Source organism: Botrytis byssoidea (assembly GCF_014898295.1).
Source record: "Botrytis byssoidea strain MUCL 94 chromosome Unknown BBYS_007, whole genome shotgun sequence".
NCBI classification, from domain to species: Eukaryota; Fungi; Ascomycota; class Leotiomycetes; order Helotiales; family Sclerotiniaceae; genus Botrytis; species Botrytis byssoidea.
The window spans coordinates 528,600-550,859 of NW_024065848.1; the positions used below are offsets into that span (position 1 = coordinate 528,600).

Sequence of the window (22,260 nt, forward strand, 5' to 3'; positions counted from 1 at the left end):
ACTTTATTACCACTGTCAATGCTTTCAATGCTTCCTCACTATAGAGAAGGATTATTTGATAATTATATCATTGATTTAATGAGGACACCCATGTATGGACGGACGTGTAGATTGTTTACCGGGTCGAGCAATCTGTATTTAGTATATATCGAGTATCAAATATTGATGGTCTGGTGGAGGGAAATCCAGGTCTGCAAATATCGTGGTCTGTCTAATAAGTCAAGGTGATTATTGGGCGTGAAGGTATATTGTGTGAATGTGAATGATACATGGCAAATTGGACTGGTAAGATTATGAGTGTAGGGTTTCTGAAAGTTAGTGCTCGAATACCCAGGATGCAAGTTGATACCTAGGTAATTCGATATATAGTATACAAATCAAATCGATATCGCAACTTGAAGCTGGATTACAAGTACTAGCTACCTAGGTAGGTAAACAACAGACTTTCTTCTTCTACAAAGTTTAATCTGATCTGGATTTGTGCCGAGTGAGCCCTCGTTCCCTCCTCCTCTCTCGTAAACATAAAATTCCCATTCCTCATACATGCAATCTTATGGAGACTATGAAGGTTTCTGCCCTACTCGGCTTCAGATTTTTGTACACCATGGCAACACCAACTAATTCCTCCACTAATGTATATCGCATGTAGGGAGTATCTAGACATCAAATTCTGTGAGGTACAGATCCACCTAGAGCATAGAGAATGTACAACAATGCAAACAGGATGTCACACCCCTTTTCTCCAAGATGCAGTTTTCATCCATCAAAGCATCACCTGCTTCCGTCACCAAATACTAACGAGTAGGTAGGTAAGACCAAGCCAGTTGCCTTTCTTCTTGCTTGTTAGTTTGTGAGCCCCTGACACGTGCAGGCAATGTTTTGAGTAAGAAAAATATTCCGAATGATAAGAACATTACCCAGTTAAAAGATTGATAAAGGCTAAAACCATGTTTCAACGACAAGAACTGACTTGTGTTGGAAGCCATGCTTGCCATGGTATGATGCTATTCATGCTGGTTGGTGTTGTACTCTCGCAGAATGTTTCTGTACGACAGAAAGTATGGTACTGTACTGCTTCATGTATAATCTACCTACAGCTTGAGCTTGAGCTTGAGCTTGAAAAAGGGGTCACACAACAGCATAAGCGGTATCATCTAGCCGTTACTGTGATCATGGGTTAAAAGCGTTTTATACTTATTTATTGCCGTTTTCCTCTGTCCCAAGATCATTTGCTATCACTTCTGGGGAATCTTCAATTGATTCCCGAATCCCAAAAGTACTGATCGAATATTCAATACATGCCCAATAAACTTAAATGATAGCTCCTTGCGTGGGTGGATAAGAAGTCTATTACGACGGTAAGACGGAACGAAGGGAATTTATTTTTTCGAATTAGTCGAAATTTAGTCAAGTCCGAAATCCAACCCCTTCAGCCCAATTGCGGGTGGTCGGTGGTCGGTGGTCGGCGGCAAAAACGTCATGCCTCCTCTTCCCGCAGGTAGGTTCATCGATCGCTAAGCGCGTCAACTTCAAACACCAAGATGTTTGAGCTTCGTAGACAAACATTATAGAATTGGTCAAACCTCAACTAAATTTTCACAACTGGAATCATTTTTCAATTAACTTGAAGCATGTTATTCACTTACCACATGGGCTGGAACCTTATTATCAGGGAAGAAACGAAACACTGCGACTGAACGGTTTCTTCTATGAATAGATTCCCCCCTCATTGATCTTTATAAGGATCGTTGGAATCCCAACCCAGACACAACCCCTCAATCTCCGCGAAGAAGCCTAATACTTCAAAAAGTCTCAGAAGATGGATGACTTTACGGCAAATGCGTTTGTGAATCGTGATGATCCTATCCCGGTGATAAGATTCGATCATACAGACGACCTTAATGGCGATGTGGAGGATGCAAACGGAGTGTCTAAGAAAGAAGGGGCGCGAGAAAAATTGAGAAGACACAAATCGGAGTTGAAGGAAAACTTCAAAAAGGCACACAGTAAAGCTTCGGAAACTTCGGCAACTGTACAAGATAGATTACTTGAAAAGTACGTCGAAACTCTACATTGCGACGTTGGTCGTCTTAGGACTCTACTGATTACAACAGATTACTACAGCAGGTAATACCAGTGGAGGACCTTGGCGAAAATGGAAAAGATACGGCTACTACTCCTCCAAATTTTGTTGAGCGACCTGCTTTCAATATAACGACCATGTCGAATAATTTCAGAAGATTCAATGCGAGAATAGGAGTGGTTTTCGTCTTCCAAGCCAAAGTGATACGTCTACTAAGCTGGAAACAATGGTCGCATACCCTCTCATTTCTTGCAGTATATACCTTCGTCTGCCTAGATCCATATCTTCTTACCGTTCTTCCGTTGGCGGTTCTTCTCCTCGCAATCCTCATACCTTCATTCATTGCTCGTCACCCCGCGCCTCCTACAACTATAACGACGGACTCGTTCACATATTCCACAATAGGTCCGCCAATAGCTCCGGCTCCAGTTGTCAAACCCGTCAAAGAGCTTTCCAAAGATTTCTTCCGTAACATGCGCGACCTCCAAAACTGCATGGAAGATTTCTCTCGCCTCCACGATACAGTAATTGCTCTAATATCTCCCTCCACAAATTTCTCTAATGAACCACTATCATCTACTCTGTTTCTTTTCCTCGTAGTAACAGCAGCATTTATGTTCATCGCTTCGCATCTCATGCCATGGCGCTTCATCTTCCTCACAATAGGTTGGACCATTACATCTCTCGGTCATCCAACTATTCAACGCCAAATGATCACAACACATACAACAGTCGTACAACCGCGTGCAAAACCCCTCCAAACTAGTCTCGAAACCTTCATTTCTCATGACATCATCCTCGATTCATCTCCCGAAACCCGCGAAGTCGAAATCTTCGAGCTCCAAAAACTTTCCCGTGCAGGCGAGTGGGAACATTTCGTATTCAGCAGCTCACCTTATGATCCCATGAGCAGTATGCGAATTGAAACTGGGCGGCCAATCGGTTGTCGTTTTTTCGAGGATGTAAAGAGTCCAAGAGGTTGGGAATGGAGCGAAAAGAAATGGGCGTTGGATTTGTGGAGTAGAGAATGGGTTGAAGAAAGGATTATTACAGGTGTAGAGGTGGAAACAGAGGGTGAAAGATGGGTTTATGATATTAGGTATGAGGGGCAAGAGGAGGATTCCGTAGGTGTCATGGATACGGGGAGTACTAGTAATTTAGGGAGTATAAGAGGGAAGAAAGGGGTACCGATTAGTTGGGAAGAAGCGAGTGAGGTTGACGGGGCTGGTAGAAGAGGAGAATGGAGAAGGAGAAGATGGGTTCGAATGGTTAAGAGAAGATGGGAGAATCATGAAGCGGAAGTCGAAGATGAGAAGAAATAGTCGATGTATGCTTGCATACTATGATTTTATGAAATCCCGGCGAGGAAAATGACTGGTGTTTGGGTAGTCTTTGATTTTTAGCGTACAAATTAGGGTATCGATGGCTTGGGTAAGGGATTGGGAATGAGGCAATGGGATTGGGGATATGGCATATATATACCATGGTGCAGGTCTCACCAACTTTCGCTTGTTACTCTCTACACATCTGTAGACAGATTTTAGCGAACAAATCAACAGAAACTATAAGAAAAATCGTCAATATCTATCCCCAAGCCAGATTGAGTGTTATATTGCTATGGATTGAACAAAAAGCTTTAAGAACGATATACTTTTCCCTATCTGGTTATTGGCAGTCTAAGGATTATTATGCGCCACATAGCACCGTGATACCAACACTCTATCAGTGTGGTGCATATAGTATACAGTAAATACGCATCCCCCCTCCCCTTCCTCATTCTGATTCTCATCGCTATTCTCCCTTCGTTTCTTCACGGGTAGGATATAAGCAAAAACCACAAATCAACAACCCCACATTTCGCACGTCTTGTCTCCTTCCTCACTCATACATGCAAAACGCCTACTATCTTCTTGAGCACCTCATACTGTTCCTGACGAAAATCATCCGTGATCAATATATTCTGCGCCGCTTGGAAATTGAGCAGTTGTTTGGTTTGCGGAGTCCAGGGGGGCCAGGTGGGGGTTTGTGTTGTATTTGTATTTGTATTTGCGGTTATGTTTGTGCTAGGGTGGGAATTGTGGGTATCACTACCACTGCCATATCCATCATGATTCGCGGCGCGATTCGGATCGAGCGTGTACAGGAAATTGAGGTAGTATTTTTGGATGGATTGTTGGGGGAAGCCGAGGGATTGGCCGTAGACGATGCCGATGTCGCTTCCGTGGTAGGTGCCCAGAATGGGGGTGCCGTAGCCGTAGCTGGAGAGGTAAGAGTATATTTTTACGTTTGGGTGGATGCGGGATGAGTAGGATAGGAAGAGGCGGCGGGATAGGGTGAATACGATGTCGCCGAGGAGGGCGGCGAGACGTTTGTATTGTGGGTAGATGTTCCAGTTTGTGCCGGTGTTGAAGGGGGAGCCGGCGGAGGGGTCGTCGGGGTAGGCGGCGACGAGGGAGGCGATTTTGGAGGGGGGAGCGGTGGGGAAGAAGATGGTTTGAAGGTAGGAGGTTAGGAGGGAGGTGGTGGTGAGGTTTGTTTGGACGAGAGCGAAATATGTTCCTTCGTCTTCTTGGTCGCCGATTATGAAGGGGACGGGGGCGAATTGGCCGTGGGAAGCGAGGATTTCGGGGGAGGCAGGGAGGACGCCGTTTTTGTGGTCCGGACGTGGGAGATAGGAGAGTGCGAGGGATGTGTAGGATGTGTAGGAGGGGGGAGCTAGTGTTGCAGCGAGAAATGTTTCGTAAGGAAGGGCGCGGAGACATTTGAGTGTGTGGGTGGAATTTTGACAGCCGCCCGCAAGCACGACTTGGTCGTATACTGCTTGTGCGCGCGGACTATCGACTGTTTGGGCGGGAGTGATGGAGCCAGAATCCATGATTGCACCGCGGAATAAAGGCTTGTTTTTGTAATGGTATTGGCCGCCATAAAGAGCCATTTGATCAAATACTGAAATTGAACCTGCGGATTCACCCCATATGGTGACTTTATCGGGATCGCCTCCGAAAGAAGCGATGTTGTCGGCGACCCATTGAAGACCTAGTCTTTGGTCTAACAAACCGAGATTAGAAGATCCATCTCTGAGGATTTCGGAACCGGCTAGGAAACCAAAACCTCCTAGACGATAATTCACAGCTACGTAAATGAAAGGCTGGGAACTCGAAATGGAAGTTCGAAGAAGTTGCGTTGCATCGAAAGATTGAGTGGAGCCGCCTGCGAAAGCGCCGCCGTATATCCAAAAGAGCACAGGCAGTTTAGAGTGCCGAGTAATGTTTGACGGACGTTGGATGTTGAGTGTTAGACAATCCTCACCGACGGGACCGGAGGCTGAACCTTGGGGACAAGCTGTGGGGACACTTGTTGCTTGGATAGTTCCCAGGTTTCTGGTGATACTTTTGGGTGGTTTCAAGCGAAGAGACCCGGTGGGCGGTTGAGCATAGGGAATTCCCTTGAATGTGTCAATTCCTAATGTGCTAGACCCGATGATTTTGGCATGTGATATCTGAACTGTAGGTGCCAATTGACGTCTCTCTGGAGCAGGCAGGGCTACAGTGAGAGATATCAAGAGCCATGTGGTGATACCCTGGAGAAGCATATTGTTCAATTTCAAAGACAGACACTTCAGCTTGAAATATGGTTCCCGCAACGATCAATGAACCATCTTGATAAGATTTTAGACAGAATCAGAACTATATACCCCATATTCTTTCAGTAAACGCGGGGAACATGTAAAGAAGCTATTGATGCGCCCCTCCAAAGCCATTGCTCTGCATTCGGCCAATCCCCGGCTTGGTATGCATCGGAAACTGTTCCAATTTGAGAAAGATCTGAGATAGTGAATAACTTCATTGGGATCGCAGTCATATCCATGTCTTTTATCCGGCATCTATTGCCACGAGAATAAAAAAGAAGAGCGAGATCTGTAATCCACGTAAATAGAAATCACTAGATTCCAAATTCTAATAGTAGCGATGCACATCAGATGCGATGATGTGATAGATACGATACATGAGATATGATTGGTCGATCTGGTGGACAACCTAGTAGGTCAAGTGGTTCATCCGAGGTACTTTCTTTCTTCTCCGCGCTCGCACTTCGTCACCATCCTTGTTGTTGCCTCGAAGAGAAATATGTCCATTGCCATGATCAATAGTAGGAGTCTCGATTTTGAGCTTCAGAAAAATACACCCGCAAATTCTCATCGGGGCTATACAGTGGTTGTAAATGAGGGGCCAATCTTCTAAGCGATACGTATTATAATACACATTCCACATACACCTCCACTCCCTCCTCCTTCTGCAAGTATTGATTAAAATGAAAAGGGAAGACAATTAGAGCTTAATATCAGCCAGAAATGGACAAAGCATTTCAATAGACTTATCATGGTTTTCAACAATAGCAATGAAGATATTTGATATCTAATTTGTGGTTTCTCCGGCGAGCCTCAACGCGGTTTGAAAACATGCACATTTGTACAAGTCGTCCTGGTGAGGTATGAGTAAAACTTACGCAATGCTCTGTGAATATACGACGATACCTGAGTACCGTTGAATTTGGTGTGGCTTTAGCTAATACGACCCCCATCGTTGCAGTGTACGAATTGAAGAAAAGAATCGTTGAACCCACACAAGTGAAGTGTACAGTTCAAGCATCCGAAAGCTTTGGATGGCAGTCCGGACATGCTAGTAATTCGAGAACGTCAATTGGTTGATTGAACCTCGGTATTTTGCCCCGTTCCCCAGGTTTCGGTAACCTTACATTCCCTACTGCTAATAGTAATCACGGCGCGTTTCAATGGTTCCGGATCCCCAGGTTGTATTAACTCTGTATCTCTCTTTTCTTCTCCTTTCATGCACTGATTCTCTCATTTATTGTCTTATCTCGCGCCGAAGTTATATACCATCATCCATTTACTTTCCTTCAATTCATCACAATGCCTCACCACACCCTCACGCGAGACGAAGTCTCCAAAAATAATACTGAGGAATCTCTCTGGTTTATAATCGACAGCAAGGTCTACGATGTCACTGAATTTGTCGATGCTCATCCAGGAGGAGAATCCGTCTTAAAACAAGTTGCCGGCACAGACGCAACCGAAGCATTCTATAACTTACATCGACAAGAAGTCCTACAAAAATACTCGAATTTATGTATTGGCACAATTGAAGGCGAGAAATCGCAAGTTATTGAACAGAATGTTGGGGATTTGAGTGTCGTGCCATACGGAGAACCTACATGGTTAACTCCACAATTCAAGAGTCCTTATTATAATGAAAGTCACAGGAGGTTGCAAAAGGCAATGAGAATCTTTACGGATCAATATGTTACACCTGTTGCTCAGGAGTGTGAAAAAACTGGGGCGCATATTCCACAACATTTGATTGATCGAATGTCGAAGATGGGGATCTTACATATGAGATTGGGCCCGGGGAAACATTTACATGGTGTTAACCTTATGGATGGCGCTGTGAAAGGGGAGGAGTTCGATTATTTTCATGATATGATTGTCGGACAGGAGATGGTTCGCGCTAATGCAAGAGGATTTCAAGATGGTAATATGGTTAGTTATAAGCCCATGTTTTTATGTAGAGTCAACTCTATATTTCAATGCGTGACTAACACTTAATCTCAGGCTGGTATGACCATTTCCTTAACGGCAGTTCTTCAATTTGCCAACGATGAGGCATGGAAGAATAAAATTGCCGCAGAGGTGTTTAGTGGGAAGAAGAAGATTTGCTTGGCCATCACCGAAGCATTTGCCGGATCTGACGTCGCAGGTATTCGAACAACCGCGGAGAAAACCAAAGATGGCAAACACTATATCGTAAATGGTACTAAGAAATGGATCACTAACGGAGTCTTTTGCGATTACTTCGTAACTGGTGTTAAAACAGGTACTGTTAAATATTACTTCTCATGCTCAATCATATACTAACACACTCTCTAGATAAGGGACTGTCTGTTGTGTTGATTGAAAGAGGCGAGGGTGTAGAGACAACACCAATAAAAACCTCCTACTCACCTACAGCTGGAACTGCTTATGTCACTTTCGATAACGTAAAGGTACCAGTTGAGAATCTCTTGGGAGTAGAGAACAAGGGTATCCACGTTATCCTTAGTAACTTCAACCATGAAAGATGGATGATGGCTAGTGGTGTCACTCGCATGATGCGACTAGCAACAGAAGAATGTATCAAGTGGAGTAACCAACGATTGGTATTTGGCAAGAAATTGACTGATCAGCCAGTCATCCGACAAAAGTAAGTTTGGCTCCTTCATGTGCGGATGAAACTCCTAATTGACCTTTATAGGCTTGCTAAGATGATATCTCACTGTGAGGCAAATCAAGCATGGTTAGAGAATATCACGTATCAGATGACTTTGATGCCATACAAACAACAAGCGACTCATCTCGCGGGCCCAATTGGTCTCCTTAAGATGTTCGCTACCCGTTCAGCTCATGAATGTGCAGATGAAGCTGTGCAGATTTTCGGTGGACGTGCGCTTACTCAGAGTGGGATGGGAAGAACCATTGAGATGTTCCATAGAACGTGAGTATCCATGCTATGAGAAGTTTTCACCGGAAACATCTTGCTGATATCTTATAGGTACAAATTCGATGCTATCTTGGGTGGAGCCGAGGAGGTATTGGGCGATTTGGGAGTAAGGCAGGCCCTGAAAAATATGCCAAAGAGTATGTTGTAGATGATCATCGGGACACAGGGCCAGAAACATTGGGAGAACAGCACGCCATTGAAGCATTCCAAGCTTGGTATAATTTAATTAGAGCTACAGAGCTAAATGTGGTATGATATAATAAAGTTCTCTCAGACTTTATATTTAGTACGCTCTCGATCACTGGAGAGGAATAACCGAACTTATTGTGTATTCTCTGGAAACATGAGGCGCGATTGTATGTTACGAATTGGGACAGTCATAGGTCTGCTCAGGTGGCAATAGGTCACAACAGATTTCCCCTTTGTATCTGCCCTCGCGTTTCTGCGGACTCCAAAAAAATGTATGCAGCAACCTTAACATCTCATCAGCATACCTGAGCTATGGTATGTTAACTAAGAAATCTTCCTCAACTAATAGTCGGCTCTCTACGTAAGCTGCCGACTAGTTCCCAGCCAGTGATATTTGATGTATTGGACTCATTTCGTACTCGGTAATTTAAGGACATAATGATTGAATTTGGATCCTTGAATATACTCAGACTACCTATTTAAGGATGCTCATTCTACTTTTGTAGGTCACATAAATACGTAACATATATGTAGCTAAACCAATTCGCTCCCACTCATCAGGGATAAGGGCAATTTTAGGAACTCTTACCAAATGCTTATCGCTCTTATCGGAAGGACCCCGCCATCCCCCATTCATGCTTTGGTGTAACAACTACTACCTACCTATTCTGTAATCTTTAGCCGATGATTCATCATACCAAAGTGATTCGAGATTGAGATTCGAAGATTTGTTAGTGGAGTGAGGAGATAATTAGAAACTAGATCGCTTCCACTCTTTGAGCTTTTCAGATACTCAAATAACTTTGTTAGCCACTTCGCAAGCTTATCTAGCTATTCTACTTCTCCTACCATCAAGCTCTTCAATGTCAACAGTCCATTAATCAAGTCAAATAGCTCTACAATCATGTCTAATAGAGTCAGAGACCTTCCATGGCCATCCACGATACCAGACGACGAATATGCCGAAATAGCTGCTGGGCTTCCTGCAAAGGATGAACCGTTCATTAACCAGTACATTGGTGGAAGAGAAGCACTTATAGACCAGGAAAAACAGCAGCGCAGTGGTTCGTAATATCCTTCCATACTATCATTTCTCACTTACTTATATTCTTTACAACAGACTATGCATTCAGATCCACTCTCTCACCTCTCGCGCAAGAAGCCTGTAACATCGTATCCCGCATCCGTCTCGAAGAACAAGCCTCGACGTGGACCTCGCAATTCGAGGACCATGTTGCGCAAGAAACGGGGAAGAATATATATCCAGGTATGATGTTCAGTCTGGCAAAGGAAAGGATGGAGAAGACGAAATTATGGCAGATTGTGAAAAAGATGCCCAAGGGCGCGCTTTTGCATGCGCATATGGATGCGATGGTTGATTATGATTTCTTATTTGAAGAAATGCTGAAGACAGAGGGCATGTGCATCTTCTGTGATAGAGCTTTAGATTCTCCTGAAAGTAGGGAGGCGGGGCCCGTTAAGTTTAGGTTCAGGAAGAAGGGAGATGGAGAAGGTGCGGAAATTTGGAAGGAGGGGTATAAACCATTTAGTTTTGTGCCCTTGAAGGATGCTGCAGAGGCTTTTCCCGAAGGTGGGCGAGAAGGATTCTTGCGTTGGCTTCGGAGTCGATGCACTATTACTGATACTGAGTCTATTGAACATCATCATGGTGTTGATGCAGTCTGGAGGAAGTTCTCTTCGGTTTTTACGATTTTAAACACAGCCATCTTTTATGAGCCTATATTCAAGGCATTCATGAAGAGAATGATGCAGACTTTACTTGCCGATGGTGTCAAATGGGTTGATTTACGACTGGCATTCACATTCTTTTATTACCGCGAAGGTCAAGAGAAAGCAGATGATACATACAGCAATATGTTCAAAGTTTTCGGAGAGGAAATCGAAAAGTTTAAGGCTTCAGAAGAGGGTAAGGGATTCTGGGGAGCAAGGATGATTTGGACTGGTCTTCGAGTTTTGGATACAAGAAAGATCGTAGAAGATATGGATGCTTGTTTAACAATCAAGATGACTTACCCGGATCTCATATCCGGATATGATCTTGTTGGTCAAGAAGATGCTGGAAGACCATTAAAAGATCTTTTGCCAGAGCTTTTCTGGTTCAAGAAACAGTGCGCGCAAGAAGGAGTCGAAATACCTTTCTTCTTTCATGCAGGAGAATGTCTTGGTGATGGTAGCGATACTGATCAGAATCTCTTCGATGCTGTTCTACTCGGAACTCGTCGCATCGGTCATGGATTCTCCTTATACAAGCATCCTTTATTGATTGACTTGGTCAAGGAGAAGAAAATTCTCGTGGAGAGTTGTCCAATCTCAAACGAGGTCCTTCGCCTCTGTGCTTCGATCATGTCACACCCTCTACCAGCGCTTCTCGCGCGAGGAGTTTCCTGCTCTCTCTGTAACGATGACCCTTCGATTCTTGGTCAGGATGTTAATGGTATGACGCATGATTTCTGGCAAGCTTTGCAAGGCTGGGATAATCTTGGACTTGCTGGTCTAGGTTCACTGGCTGAAAACAGTGTAAGATGGGCAGCATTCGAGGATCAAAGCGCTGGCAAATGGTTAGAGGATGTTAAGGAAGCTTCCATGGGTAATGGTGTGAGGGCGAAGAGATTGCAAGAATGGAGCGTGGAGTGGGAACAATTTTGCTTGTGGATAGTAACGGAGTTTGGCGACGATGAAGATAGTGCGAGAAAAATCAGAGAAGATGGGGATGGTCCGTTGGCTGCTCAGGACTAAATTGAGTATATCCGATGATAATTCAGTCCTATTCGGAGTTGAAAGGTTTTGTGTTAGGGAAGCATGTGCATTCAACAAGGCGATTTAGGTCATGATTAGGGAGGGTCACGATACCCTCGACTGGAAGTCGAAATTCAACATTATAATCATCTATATAGAAATCAGATAAAATAGCTCCTTTCGAAGCTTTTGTTATATTCCAGCTACTGCCTATGCGATTATGTAGTCAGACTCGTACAGATGTTAGAGAGCTCCAAGGTTTCAAGGTTCCCTCATACATTATGGTCATGCACAAGGGTCATTATTGAATTATCTACCTATAGTAATCCTGCTTGTACGATTTCTGATTTACACTTTGAGTAACAATAATTCAGGTGTGCGCTGTACATATAGTCATTGTATATAAGTTTTAGAGTCCGCCTTATGTAGAATAATTTCCTTCTCTCTTTTCTCCCTTCTCTCTTTCAAAAGCTTCTTCTATCCAGACACCCCTTCTAAACCTTCTTCCCAAACATCAAAGAGCTCCAGATCATGTCATATGATCATACATGGACACTAACGAAACACATAAGGTTAGCTTTAGGTATAAAACATAGGTATACCTAGGTAGTTCTATATAAACCTAATATAGAACAAGAGTGCCCTTACAATATACAAAACCCAAAGACCTCTCTGCATGATGATTTTCTCGTAGGCTCTAAAACAGAGAAGAAATACCTCGTGGAATCTCAATATATGTAGAAGATAATAATTGGTTCGACAAGAAAATCGAATCTAATCATTCAGCTAATGCTGGGTGGTGTGTACTTGGATAAATCCACGTCAGGACCAGTAAGCCAAGCCGCACGAGGAAATTTAGTGGTCTTATCGATAAGGATATCGCCCGAAAACAATCACTCGCTCTCGCAACCCACATACATCCTATCCTCTTCTACCTAAATTTCCACCTTTCTACCTACCTACAACCTATTACTGAACCATTTAAAGTACCTACCATTATCTACGGTAGGGAATCTTTATCAACAGTCACAAAGGTCTGTTGAACAATACATTCACTGATTATTATTGATATATTTGAACTGTAGCGACTTTAACATCTGAGAGTACGGTCAAGTATGATTCCCATCTTGCCCCGGACAATATCAGTGCACGAGGTCGACGTCAGAAGCCGCCCTTCCTCTTCTTAAGATAAAACCATCCATCAAATACGCCGAAACTTCTTATTTTCTTTCTTATCAGTGTTCTTTAAGACATTATTGCTTAGAGGCGTTGATTTCTCTTAATAACTTTTAATAATCCCTTGCATAACGAAGTCGCAAGCAACAATGGCGTCTTATTTCCAATTATCCTCGATGCCCAAACGATTACTCCAATATGCGCTCTCTAGTTTGGAAGTCTTCGAGACGGATGCATTGGATTTAGAGAATTTGGATATTGCGTGGGGGAAAAATAGCACGTTTGAATTTAAGGATGTCGGGTTGAGATTAAAGGTACTAGTTATATCATGATCTTGACGTCGAGGATGAGCATGTCATGCTAATATGCGAGATGTAGAAACTCGAGACTTTACTACAACTTCCTTCCACGATCGCATTAAGTAAAGCGAAAGTTTTACTGCTGCGGCTCACGATACCGGTCGATATATATAGCAGCCCGATATTGGTCGAAGTTGATGGGGTGGATGTGCAGTTGAGGGTTAGGGAGGAGAAGGGTGCATATAGTTCACGGACAAACCATGACAGGTTAAGGAAGAAGTCGCTATCGAGAAACCAGGACCCAGATCCCACACTTCCAACTGCAGAGGACCTTGCGGCATCATTTCTACAAACCGAATCGAGAGAAGAAAAAGAAGAGTTGGAAGCCGCAATTCTTGGGGAGACGCAGGATGTATCAGAGTCTGTTACATCTAATGAGGGAGGAGACTCACCTGTTGGGACTGGGACGGCTCTCTCGTTACCGGCGTTCATGGCTAGATTTTTGCAGGGCATTGTGGACAGGCTACAAGTACGGGTGCGTGGGATTACTTTCAATGTGGATCTCGATATTCCTGCAGAAGGACCGACACCAAACCGTACCACGGATCCAGTAACAGTTCAATTGAAGATTGACGATGTCGATATCGAGGGAGTTACACATGATATTGAGTCCGCCCAGACGAGAGGGGGGAAGGACATAACATCGTTATTCAAGGAGGGAAAGAGACTGATCTGTCTCAGCAATATTCAAGGAGCACTTATCACAGAGGCAAATTTATTTCAGACTCTCTCTCGATCATCCTCCGTTGTATCGCCAATACCTCCGCACTCTGACGTAACCGAATCTCGGCGGGCTACAGATAAGCGATCATCAGAAGAAACACAAACCATTTCTGTGGAAAGCATGGGTGCATCTGATCGAGTTGTTTCCCCTAGCCCCCCCTCATCTCCTGCTTCGTCACTACGAGTCTCCGAATCTTCACTGCCGGAAATAAGACGTCCTTCACCTCCTTCAAGGCCCGTGAAACCCTCGCCAGTGGTTAAAGGTTCGACTGTTGCTAATGATAGTGGACGATCTGATGATGCATCAGAAGATGGACATTCCAGTCCTTCCGGCAGCGAGCATGGGTATATCGACAACAGCGAGATGGGAGATAGCTTGCTTCAAAGCTCAGCAATTCTTGACCAAGTCACCGACTCCCTACTTTTGGATCATCCTGAGGGAGATGATATGAGATCTTCAATATCACAATCTGAACATAGCACACCTGGCGGAAATTCACGCACTTCAACGCCAAGGGCCTCTGCTCACATTTCCTCGCCCTCTGGTCAGGCTCCAGAATTCAATGCATTCCACAGCGTTAACAGAGCTCACAACATGTTACAATCTACCATGCTGCCCCCCAGAGCTCATACTAGATTCTCTGTGGAGCGAATATCTCATTCACAGCCGACACTTCCGCCCACTACCGCGCCGCTTGATCGGACTTATTTAGTTCAGCAGTCTAGGGTTCCATCGGAAGATTCTATGAGTGAAAGTAGTAGCTCCACTTTCAATGAGGAGATTGGAGATGATCTTGCGCAGTCTCAATTATTCAGTCATGAAGAGGCTGAGAGCATGTACATGAGTGCGGTCTCATTTACTTCTGCTGCTCCAATCCCCGGTGGGTGGGCAGATTCAGGCACTGATAGCGAAGATGCGAGATCTCCACCACTTACCCCAAGGGACTATGATACACGAGTGGAAAAGCTCGACAATCTTGAGCATGCTCGCCACTCTATGCATTCGGATGGCGCGTCAGACCTTAATTTTCTTGAGAAATCCACGATCTTGCCCTCAAGCTCACTACATGCATCAAATAGAAGCATAGGTTCTATTCGCCCGGAAACTCCACGCCAGCCTGAGATCTTACACAAAGTTTCGAGCGATCTCTCAGTGAAGTCTGTTGTTGCTTCTAGTGACTATAAGCGAATGACGAAGCAGATCTTCAGTCTTGATCAAGTCGCTATCTATATTCCGGCGATGAATAACCCTTCTTCTGATCCTGTAGATGCAGCTGCTGAATCAGCACTATTTGGCAGCACTTTTGACGGCCACAATGACTCGCAGTCAAACACAATGGATCTTCCTGGGGCATTTTCTATCCATCTACCCAGAGACCAACATTCACGGTCGTCGCCGAAACCAACACCGAGAATTCCAATACAGCCACCACAGAAGCCTGAAGAGAACAAATCAATTGAGGTTGACGTGGGAAATCTACTGGCTCAATTTGATGTATCTGTGGGCAGACTTATATATAAGCTCGTTTGCCAGATTCAAGGGTCTATGAAACAGAAGACACAAGCAACCACTGTATCAAGTAAGCCTACATCTAGCTCTCCTGAACCTCAACTCAGGGTCAGTGCGCAAATTGTATCACTTAAGTTCTTGGAAAATCTTAAGGGTACTTTGGGTTCACAGATTTCAGAACCACCGACGAAGTCATCGGATTCGGATGTTCTTCTCAAGACCACAATCAAGGGGTTCAATGTCTCTAGAGATCCTTCGGGCACTACTACCAAGACTAGCATAACACTACAGAAGTTCATTTTTGGCTACGCTCAAGAAAACATAATTTCTTTTGATGCAGGTCTTCAAGTGAGAGCTTCTACTCGTGATCTTGCCGCTTCTGCTGGCATTGACGTGTCTGCCAATATATACCAAAGTCATGACAGTACTCGATTTGAGGTCCATACGCTGCCCTTGCATGTGGCGGTTGACCTGCAGCATCTTGATGAGACTTTTAGCTGGTTTGGTGGATTGAGCAGTGTACTCAACCTTGGTAGCTCGATGGCGTCGAACTCGACAGTCATTTCCAGCCCAGTAATAAAGCCGAAGACGAAAGGCGTAAAATTCAATACGCCTATCGAACTTGATGATCAAACAGTGGCGGTGCAGAACAAGGCAGATGTTAGGATCGGTGGGTTGATTCTTGACTTGGTGGGCACTGAATGCAGCGTGGGAGTTGAAACTTCTGCTGTGAAGTTGATCAGTCGCGAGGAAGGAATCGGCATTGGTATTGACAAGATCAGATTGTCTGGGCCACATCTCAAGCATTCCGTTGACGATCCCGCCATTGCTATTGACGTTTCCACGACGCGCATTGAGTTCTTAAACGCACCCAAGGACAACGATATAGATCGATTGTTGGCATTAATCGCACCATCGAATTCAAAGTATGATCAAGACGATGATATTCTTCTTGATACTCTACTTCGTCAAAGACAACAAGGATCTGTACTCCGACTTACTGTGGATGATCTACAGGCCAAAATTGGTAAGTTGCAAGAGTTGAGCTATCTTCCAGAATTGGGTGAGGAGGTCGCAAGGCTATCCACAGTCACAAAGTACTTACCCGACGATGATCGACCGGGTCTTTTGTCCTTGGTCAAAGTCAAGAAGCTTGGTGCCGACGTCGATGTCAACAGCTCTGTGGGTAGTCTTCAACTCAAGGCTACTGATTTGGATATGGCGCAAATCCCTATACCATCGCTAGTAGCGTTAAGTGTCGGCACGGTTTCTGCTTACCGAAACCATTCTGAGGAGTTGATTGGTGCGGGCACAGATCAAGTATTCAATAGGCCAGAATTACGAATTCCAAGCATTATGGCTCGATTGATTGGTGATGAGATGGAGCCTATCGTGAAAATCAAACTTTGGAATCTAAAAGTCGAATATCGCGTTCCTACACTCATGATGCTGCTCGGGCTGGCGGATACTGCAACTGGAGATGAGATGTCAGCTAGTATCACGACGTCAGTCGCTACACTGCGGGACTTAGCACAGCCACCAACTCCAAAGGGTAAGGAGAAGAGTGTTGAAAAAAGCCCCGCGTCCAGTAGTAGTCCGGCCAAACCAATGGCCATTGATGTCGTTCTAAAAGACTGCATCGTGGGTCTCAATCCCTTGGGCTTGCCTTCGAAAATTCTTGCCGTATTGACCGAAGCACATGTGGTTGCGGTTTTACCAAAGGATCAGAACGCAAGTGTCACAGCTGAGTTAAGCAAGGCTTCTCTTCTTGTCATTGACAATGTTGCTCATCTTGCAAGTACTGCGCAATCAGATCATAAAAGGAATTCCTTTAATGGTAGCAGTAATCAAGTGGCAGATCTCACTTCAATGGGCTATGTGTCAGTCAGCTACATTTCATCTGCAAAGGCCACTGTTCTTCTTTCCGTTGACGATGATGGTCGGAATTGCCTTGATGTTGAGTTGCGAGATGATCTCTTCGTGCTTGAATCATGCGCCGACTCCACTCAAACATTGATCAGCGTGCTTGGTAAATTAGCTCCACCGGTAAAAGCACCGAGAAAGGAGGAGAACACTTATCAAACAAAGGTTGTTCCGCTTAACAATCTTCTGGCCTCTGTATCAATAGATGCCTTTGGAACTCCTGAAGGTCAATACGAATTTAGCAATGATTTCACAGAGCTTGGGGACTTAACTGACGAAGGAGGAAGCGAACTCGGCTTCGATTCCGATTACTGTAAAGGTGGATCCGACGACGGATACAAAGAAGCTGTCCTTGACGATTCAGAGGATTCATTAGCGTCCCTGAACCTCACCGCACGCGATACTCGGGATGGTGTTTTACTGGACAGCTTTGTGGAAGAGCCAGAAATTGATAACGTAGCTCTATCGTTCCACGAGGACCATTTTGGGACAGGCACATCACTGGAGCAGTCCGCTCATAGGTGGAACTCGGCCAAGAATACCTATGATACCTCCAGCTACAGCAAAGTCAAGAAGAGCCCATTGAGGTTACGCGTACGAGATGTACACATCATCTGGAATCTATTTGATGGCTACGATTGGCAAGAAACTCGGGATACAATTTCCAAAGCTGTACAAGACATCGAATCCAAAGCCATTGAAAAGCGTGCTCGGAATGAAAGACGCTCAACTTGGGAGCAGGATATCGATGATGACGAAGATACTGAGCGTGGAACCTTTTTGCTCAACTCAATGTGGATCGACATTCCCAACAGTCGTGATCCCCGTGAGCTCGCTGCAGCTATCAATCAACAGCTGAACGACAATGCTACCGAAACGGAATCAGTAGCAACCACGAGTTATACTGCCACCACAAGCAGACAAGGAGGCGGACGCGCAGCCAAGAAGCTTCGACTCAATCGAACTAAACACCATAAGATTGCATTCGAGTTGAAAGGAGTCTGTGTCGACCTTGTGACTTTCCCGCCCTTCAGTGGTGAAACCCAGAGTTCCATTGATGTTCGTGTACATGATCTCGAGGTGTTTGATAACATTCGCACCTCGACCTGGAGAAAATTCGCTACTTACATGCAAGATGCAGGTGAAAGAGAAAAGGGTTCAAATATGGTTCACATCGAGATCATGAATGTGAAACCTGTTCCTACACTTGCTGCAACTGAGATGGTTATCAAAGTGACTATTCTTCCACTTCGGCTTCACGTTGATCAAGACGCTCTTGACTTCATCACTAGATTCTTCGAATTCAAGGTAGAATCGGATTTCGAACCTGAAGCTCCGGGCGAGAAACCATTCCTACAAAGAGTGGAAGTTAATTCCATTGATGTCAAATTGGATTTCAAGCCAAAACGTGTCGACTATTCTGGTCTTCGTTCCGGTCGCACTACGGAATTCATGAACTTCATGATACTTGACGGAGCTGATCTGACACTCAGACATTGTATCATTCACGGTTGTTCAGGGTTCGACAAGATGGGCCAAGTCCTCAATGATATTTGGACGCCAGATGTCAAAGAACATCAACTTCCCGGTATCTTGGCCGGGTTGGCTCCAGTCCGCTCTATCGTTAACGTCGGAAGTGGTTTCAAAGATCTCGTGGCGGTACCCATGAACGAATATAAGAAGGATGGAAGAATCGTTCGGAACATCTCCAGAGGCGCCGCCATATTTGCTAAAACCACGGGTACCGAACTCGTCAAACTCGGTGCTAAAGTTGCCATTGGTGTACAAACCGTCCTACAAGGGGCTGAAGGTCTTCTTGGGCCCCAAGATGCCTCTCTATCCCATGGCAATTCCAGCGATGACGAAGATGAACGCAAGCAAATCTCACTCTATGCCAATCAACCTGTTGGTGTAATGCAGGGCCTCAGGGGCGGGTACGCTAGCTTACAGCGAGATCTGATTATGGCTCGAGATGCAATTATCGCAGTTCCGGGAGAGGTCATGGAAGATGGCAATGCGAAGGGGGTATTGAAGGCCGTGAGGAAACATGCTCCTACTGTGATATTGAGACCAGTGATTGGAGTGGCAAAGGGGGCTGGACAAGTGTTGATGGGGGCTACGAATACTTTAGATAAGAAGAATCTGGAGAGGGTTGATGCTGTAAGTTTTATCTTGATGTTTTATTCTTTTGATGAAATAATTTACTAACTTGTTCTTCAGAAATATAAAAAGCATTGAGCTTCTCCCCGTAGCCAATTCACTTTTCATAAAGACCGCGCGAAATAGGAGGAAACACCAAACAAGCAATCACGAATATTAAGGAAGGGGTTGAAATTGATGTCATAGTATATTTGTTTAAATTGCGAAATTGCGCAAGTGCAAGCATGGCGAAGGGGTTTTTTGTATGAGCATTGAGAATGGTGCATTTCCTTTTCTTGATTACTGGTCGTTCTTCCTTCTCCTATAGAGTTAGCGGATGAAACCTGGAGTTGTTTATGGTTCTGGGTTTGGGCTAGGATTTTTTTATCTACGGATTAGGTGCTCAGGCTAGGTTAGGATGAATTATTTAGGGCGGAATGGGATGGGTCAGTATGCAGACTGGGAGTGTGATAGGATACGATTGGGAATAACAAGATTACATTAGATTGGTTTGATTTCGATTTTGACTGAATTGGAGAGGAGGTGAGGGAATTAGGGTATGGGATGGGATGAGATGAGGATGTATATGAATATACGGTACGTACATATACATAATTAGATTATTTGGAACGAAATGAGATGAAATGATATCATGAATTTTGAAGAGATGAGCGTTGGGCTATAATTGTGTATTGGTGGTGAGTAGTGAGTAGTGAGTAGTAGGTAGTGTGTAGTGGGTGAATAAGCTAGCTGTATAACATAATATAATATCTTAGATGGAGGAGAGGATGAATGAGAGAGAAGGGCCCACTATTCAGTAGAGAGAAAAATAAGATCGGAATTGAATTGAATACTAGCGAATGAAGCTCTTTAGTAAGGTAATGACATGGATTCTTTACGATATGAAGGGCAAAGGGAATAAATGATATTCTAAACTACATAGTACTGCGATTGAAGGTTAGTTGGTGTGGTAGGTAGGTAAATGCAATGCTTTTAGTTGTGGGTGGGTGATTTGTTGTAGGATTTGCTTGCCATTTAGGGGAGGTCAAAATTGGCCTGTTTTGTCTCCTCTGAGTGGGAGGGATACCAACTAAGAGTTAAGGTTGAGGAATACGGTAGAGGGATTTGATTTGCATTTGTGGCTTAGATTAGGAGATTGGAGAGTGATGAGATGTAGGTGTTTGATCTTGGGATGTAATTCATGCTTTCATCGAGGCTTGTTTATAACCTTAGGTCATCAAGATTTTTCCGGGGAAGCTGGAGAAGAAGATAGCAAAACTCGCTTGTATTTGTCACTTTGTTGCATATCTGAAGGTCTTGGTATTAGCTCTATATGTATCTGTTAAGCTAATGTATCTAGATGTAGATATTAGATTAGCGATTCGGGTTCTTGTTTGACGATGCATGGTTCGAATAACTGTACAGATGTCGACGGATTCGAGGCGCATATTGCGGTTCTTCGGATACTATAGCGGTGCAGATGGCGCATGCATGAAGAAAATCGGTAAAGGAAATCATGGACGGTTTGATGCCGCTGTTGCCGATCGAATCAAGGGATTGGGCAATGCAGGTTGTATGCAAGTTGATCGAAATGGAGAAATATATTTCATGGGTAGTGAGTCAGGATGCCTTGGGTGTGGAGTACCGGTAGAGGGTTGTAGTATGTTGGTACTCTCGTGAATGGTCTTGTTAAACCTCTGAAAAAATTGATTCAAAGTTGGTTGATTATCAAACATATGATGTATGTGGCAAAAGTATATGGTTTTGACTGTACTCGAGTAGTGAATAAAGTTTGATGTACTCCACAGGGTCAATGGCGATTCAACGCCGATGTACTCCGTTTGGCTTGCAAGCTAAGAGAATGTTAATCGAAAAATCGAACAATCGAACACTTGTGGCTACATCTTTGGTGTGGTGTGGTGGCTAGTGGCGTATGGAGTAAATGGATCCATCCATTTACTTATGGATACCTACCTACCTCCAGCTACCTAGCCTCGTAGCGTGGCATGAGTCAGGGTGGCTGAATGCTTCATAATCCACTCAGTCGGATGAAGGAGAAATGTTCATGATTTCAAGCATCGCATAGTTCGAAGTTGTTTCTGAATTGCTTCATCCTAGGAGCCATGTTTCGAATGTAGCTGAGTCGAGGATATGACAGAGAAGAACAGACGTCCTTAGGTTCCTTGATCTGTCTAATCAAACCGGTACTCAGAAGATTCAGAAAGTTGTGAGATATTTGGTAGAGAGCTCGAGATAGATTGTGCGAAGTGGCTAGTAGTGTGATGCCATTGATGAGAGATAAGGCGGAATTGCTTTTCCTGGTAAACTTCACTTCGGGGTTTAGGGCCTCTTTTTGGAAGAGGGTACCCATATACGTCAAGAAATGCCGTAACAATACTTTTCCGAGGCTTGAAATCGCGTGGTTAGATAGATGGATGCCATCGATGGTACGAGGAGGAGCAGTCGGTGGTAAATAGAGTACGGTATATACGAGAGAGTATGTAATCAATAATAGCTAATCCGGAATTCGATATAATAAGCAAGGCATTTTCTGGAATCTGGTCTTTCATTCAATCAAGTGCCGTAATACAAATTGCCTAGGTACGCTTGATAGATGGAATTGGCGATTCAGTTCTACGCCATGAACTTTCTCGGAGATGCTCCTCTGCCGGTAGTATGAGAGATGATCATTTTGTGCCAACCACCAATTTATGATGATCGGTACTGTAATTTAAAGTCCTTATGAGATTCCGGATGGGTGATTAATAGGTTCCAAATAAAGAGTCTCGAGAGTATGTGAAGCATCCATACTCTAGACCGGATAATGATATAGGGATGAAAGCATGA

General features: G+C 44.2%; 5 protein-coding genes across 5 annotated transcripts; 4 read left to right on the forward strand and 1 right to left on the reverse strand.

Annotated features, from left to right (window-relative positions):
* Nucleotides 1-1,819: 1,819 nt before the first annotated feature.
* On the forward strand, nt 1,820-3,405 carry EAE97_004195 (uncharacterized protein; the record flags this gene model as incomplete). Its single annotated transcript, XM_038874707.1, has 2 exons — nt 1,820-2,055; nt 2,115-3,405. 2 exons carry the CDS (start codon nt 1,820-1,822, stop codon nt 3,403-3,405), a joined length of 1,527 nt encoding a protein of 508 aa, XP_038734151.1.
* Nucleotides 3,406-3,965: 560 nt separating this feature from the next.
* EAE97_004196 (uncharacterized protein) lies at nt 3,966-5,675 on the reverse strand (the record flags this gene model as incomplete). Its single annotated transcript, XM_038874708.1, has 1 exon — nt 3,966-5,675. One exon carries the CDS (start codon nt 5,673-5,675, stop codon nt 3,966-3,968), a length of 1,710 nt encoding a protein of 569 aa, XP_038734152.1.
* A 1,338-nt stretch (nt 5,676-7,013) lies between these two features.
* Nucleotides 7,014-8,785, forward strand: EAE97_004197 (uncharacterized protein; the record flags this gene model as incomplete). Its single annotated transcript, XM_038874709.1, has 5 exons — nt 7,014-7,640; nt 7,713-7,974; nt 8,028-8,340; nt 8,392-8,631; nt 8,689-8,785. 5 exons carry the CDS (start codon nt 7,014-7,016, stop codon nt 8,783-8,785), a joined length of 1,539 nt encoding a protein of 512 aa, XP_038734153.1.
* Nucleotides 8,786-9,730: 945 nt separating this feature from the next.
* Nucleotides 9,731-11,583, forward strand: EAE97_004198 (uncharacterized protein; the record flags this gene model as incomplete). The annotated part of the gene is made up of 2 exons (XM_038874710.1): nt 9,731-9,890; nt 9,947-11,583. 2 exons carry the CDS (start codon nt 9,731-9,733, stop codon nt 11,581-11,583), a joined length of 1,797 nt encoding a protein of 598 aa, XP_038734154.1.
* A 1,325-nt stretch (nt 11,584-12,908) lies between these two features.
* Nucleotides 12,909-19,512, forward strand: EAE97_004199 (uncharacterized protein; the record flags this gene model as incomplete). Its single annotated transcript, XM_038874711.1, has 3 exons — nt 12,909-13,073; nt 13,138-19,434; nt 19,495-19,512. The coding sequence occupies 3 exons, from the start codon at nt 12,909-12,911 to the stop codon at nt 19,510-19,512; spliced, it is 6,480 nt and encodes a 2,159-aa protein (XP_038734155.1).
* Nucleotides 19,513-22,260: the final 2,748 nt, after the last annotated feature.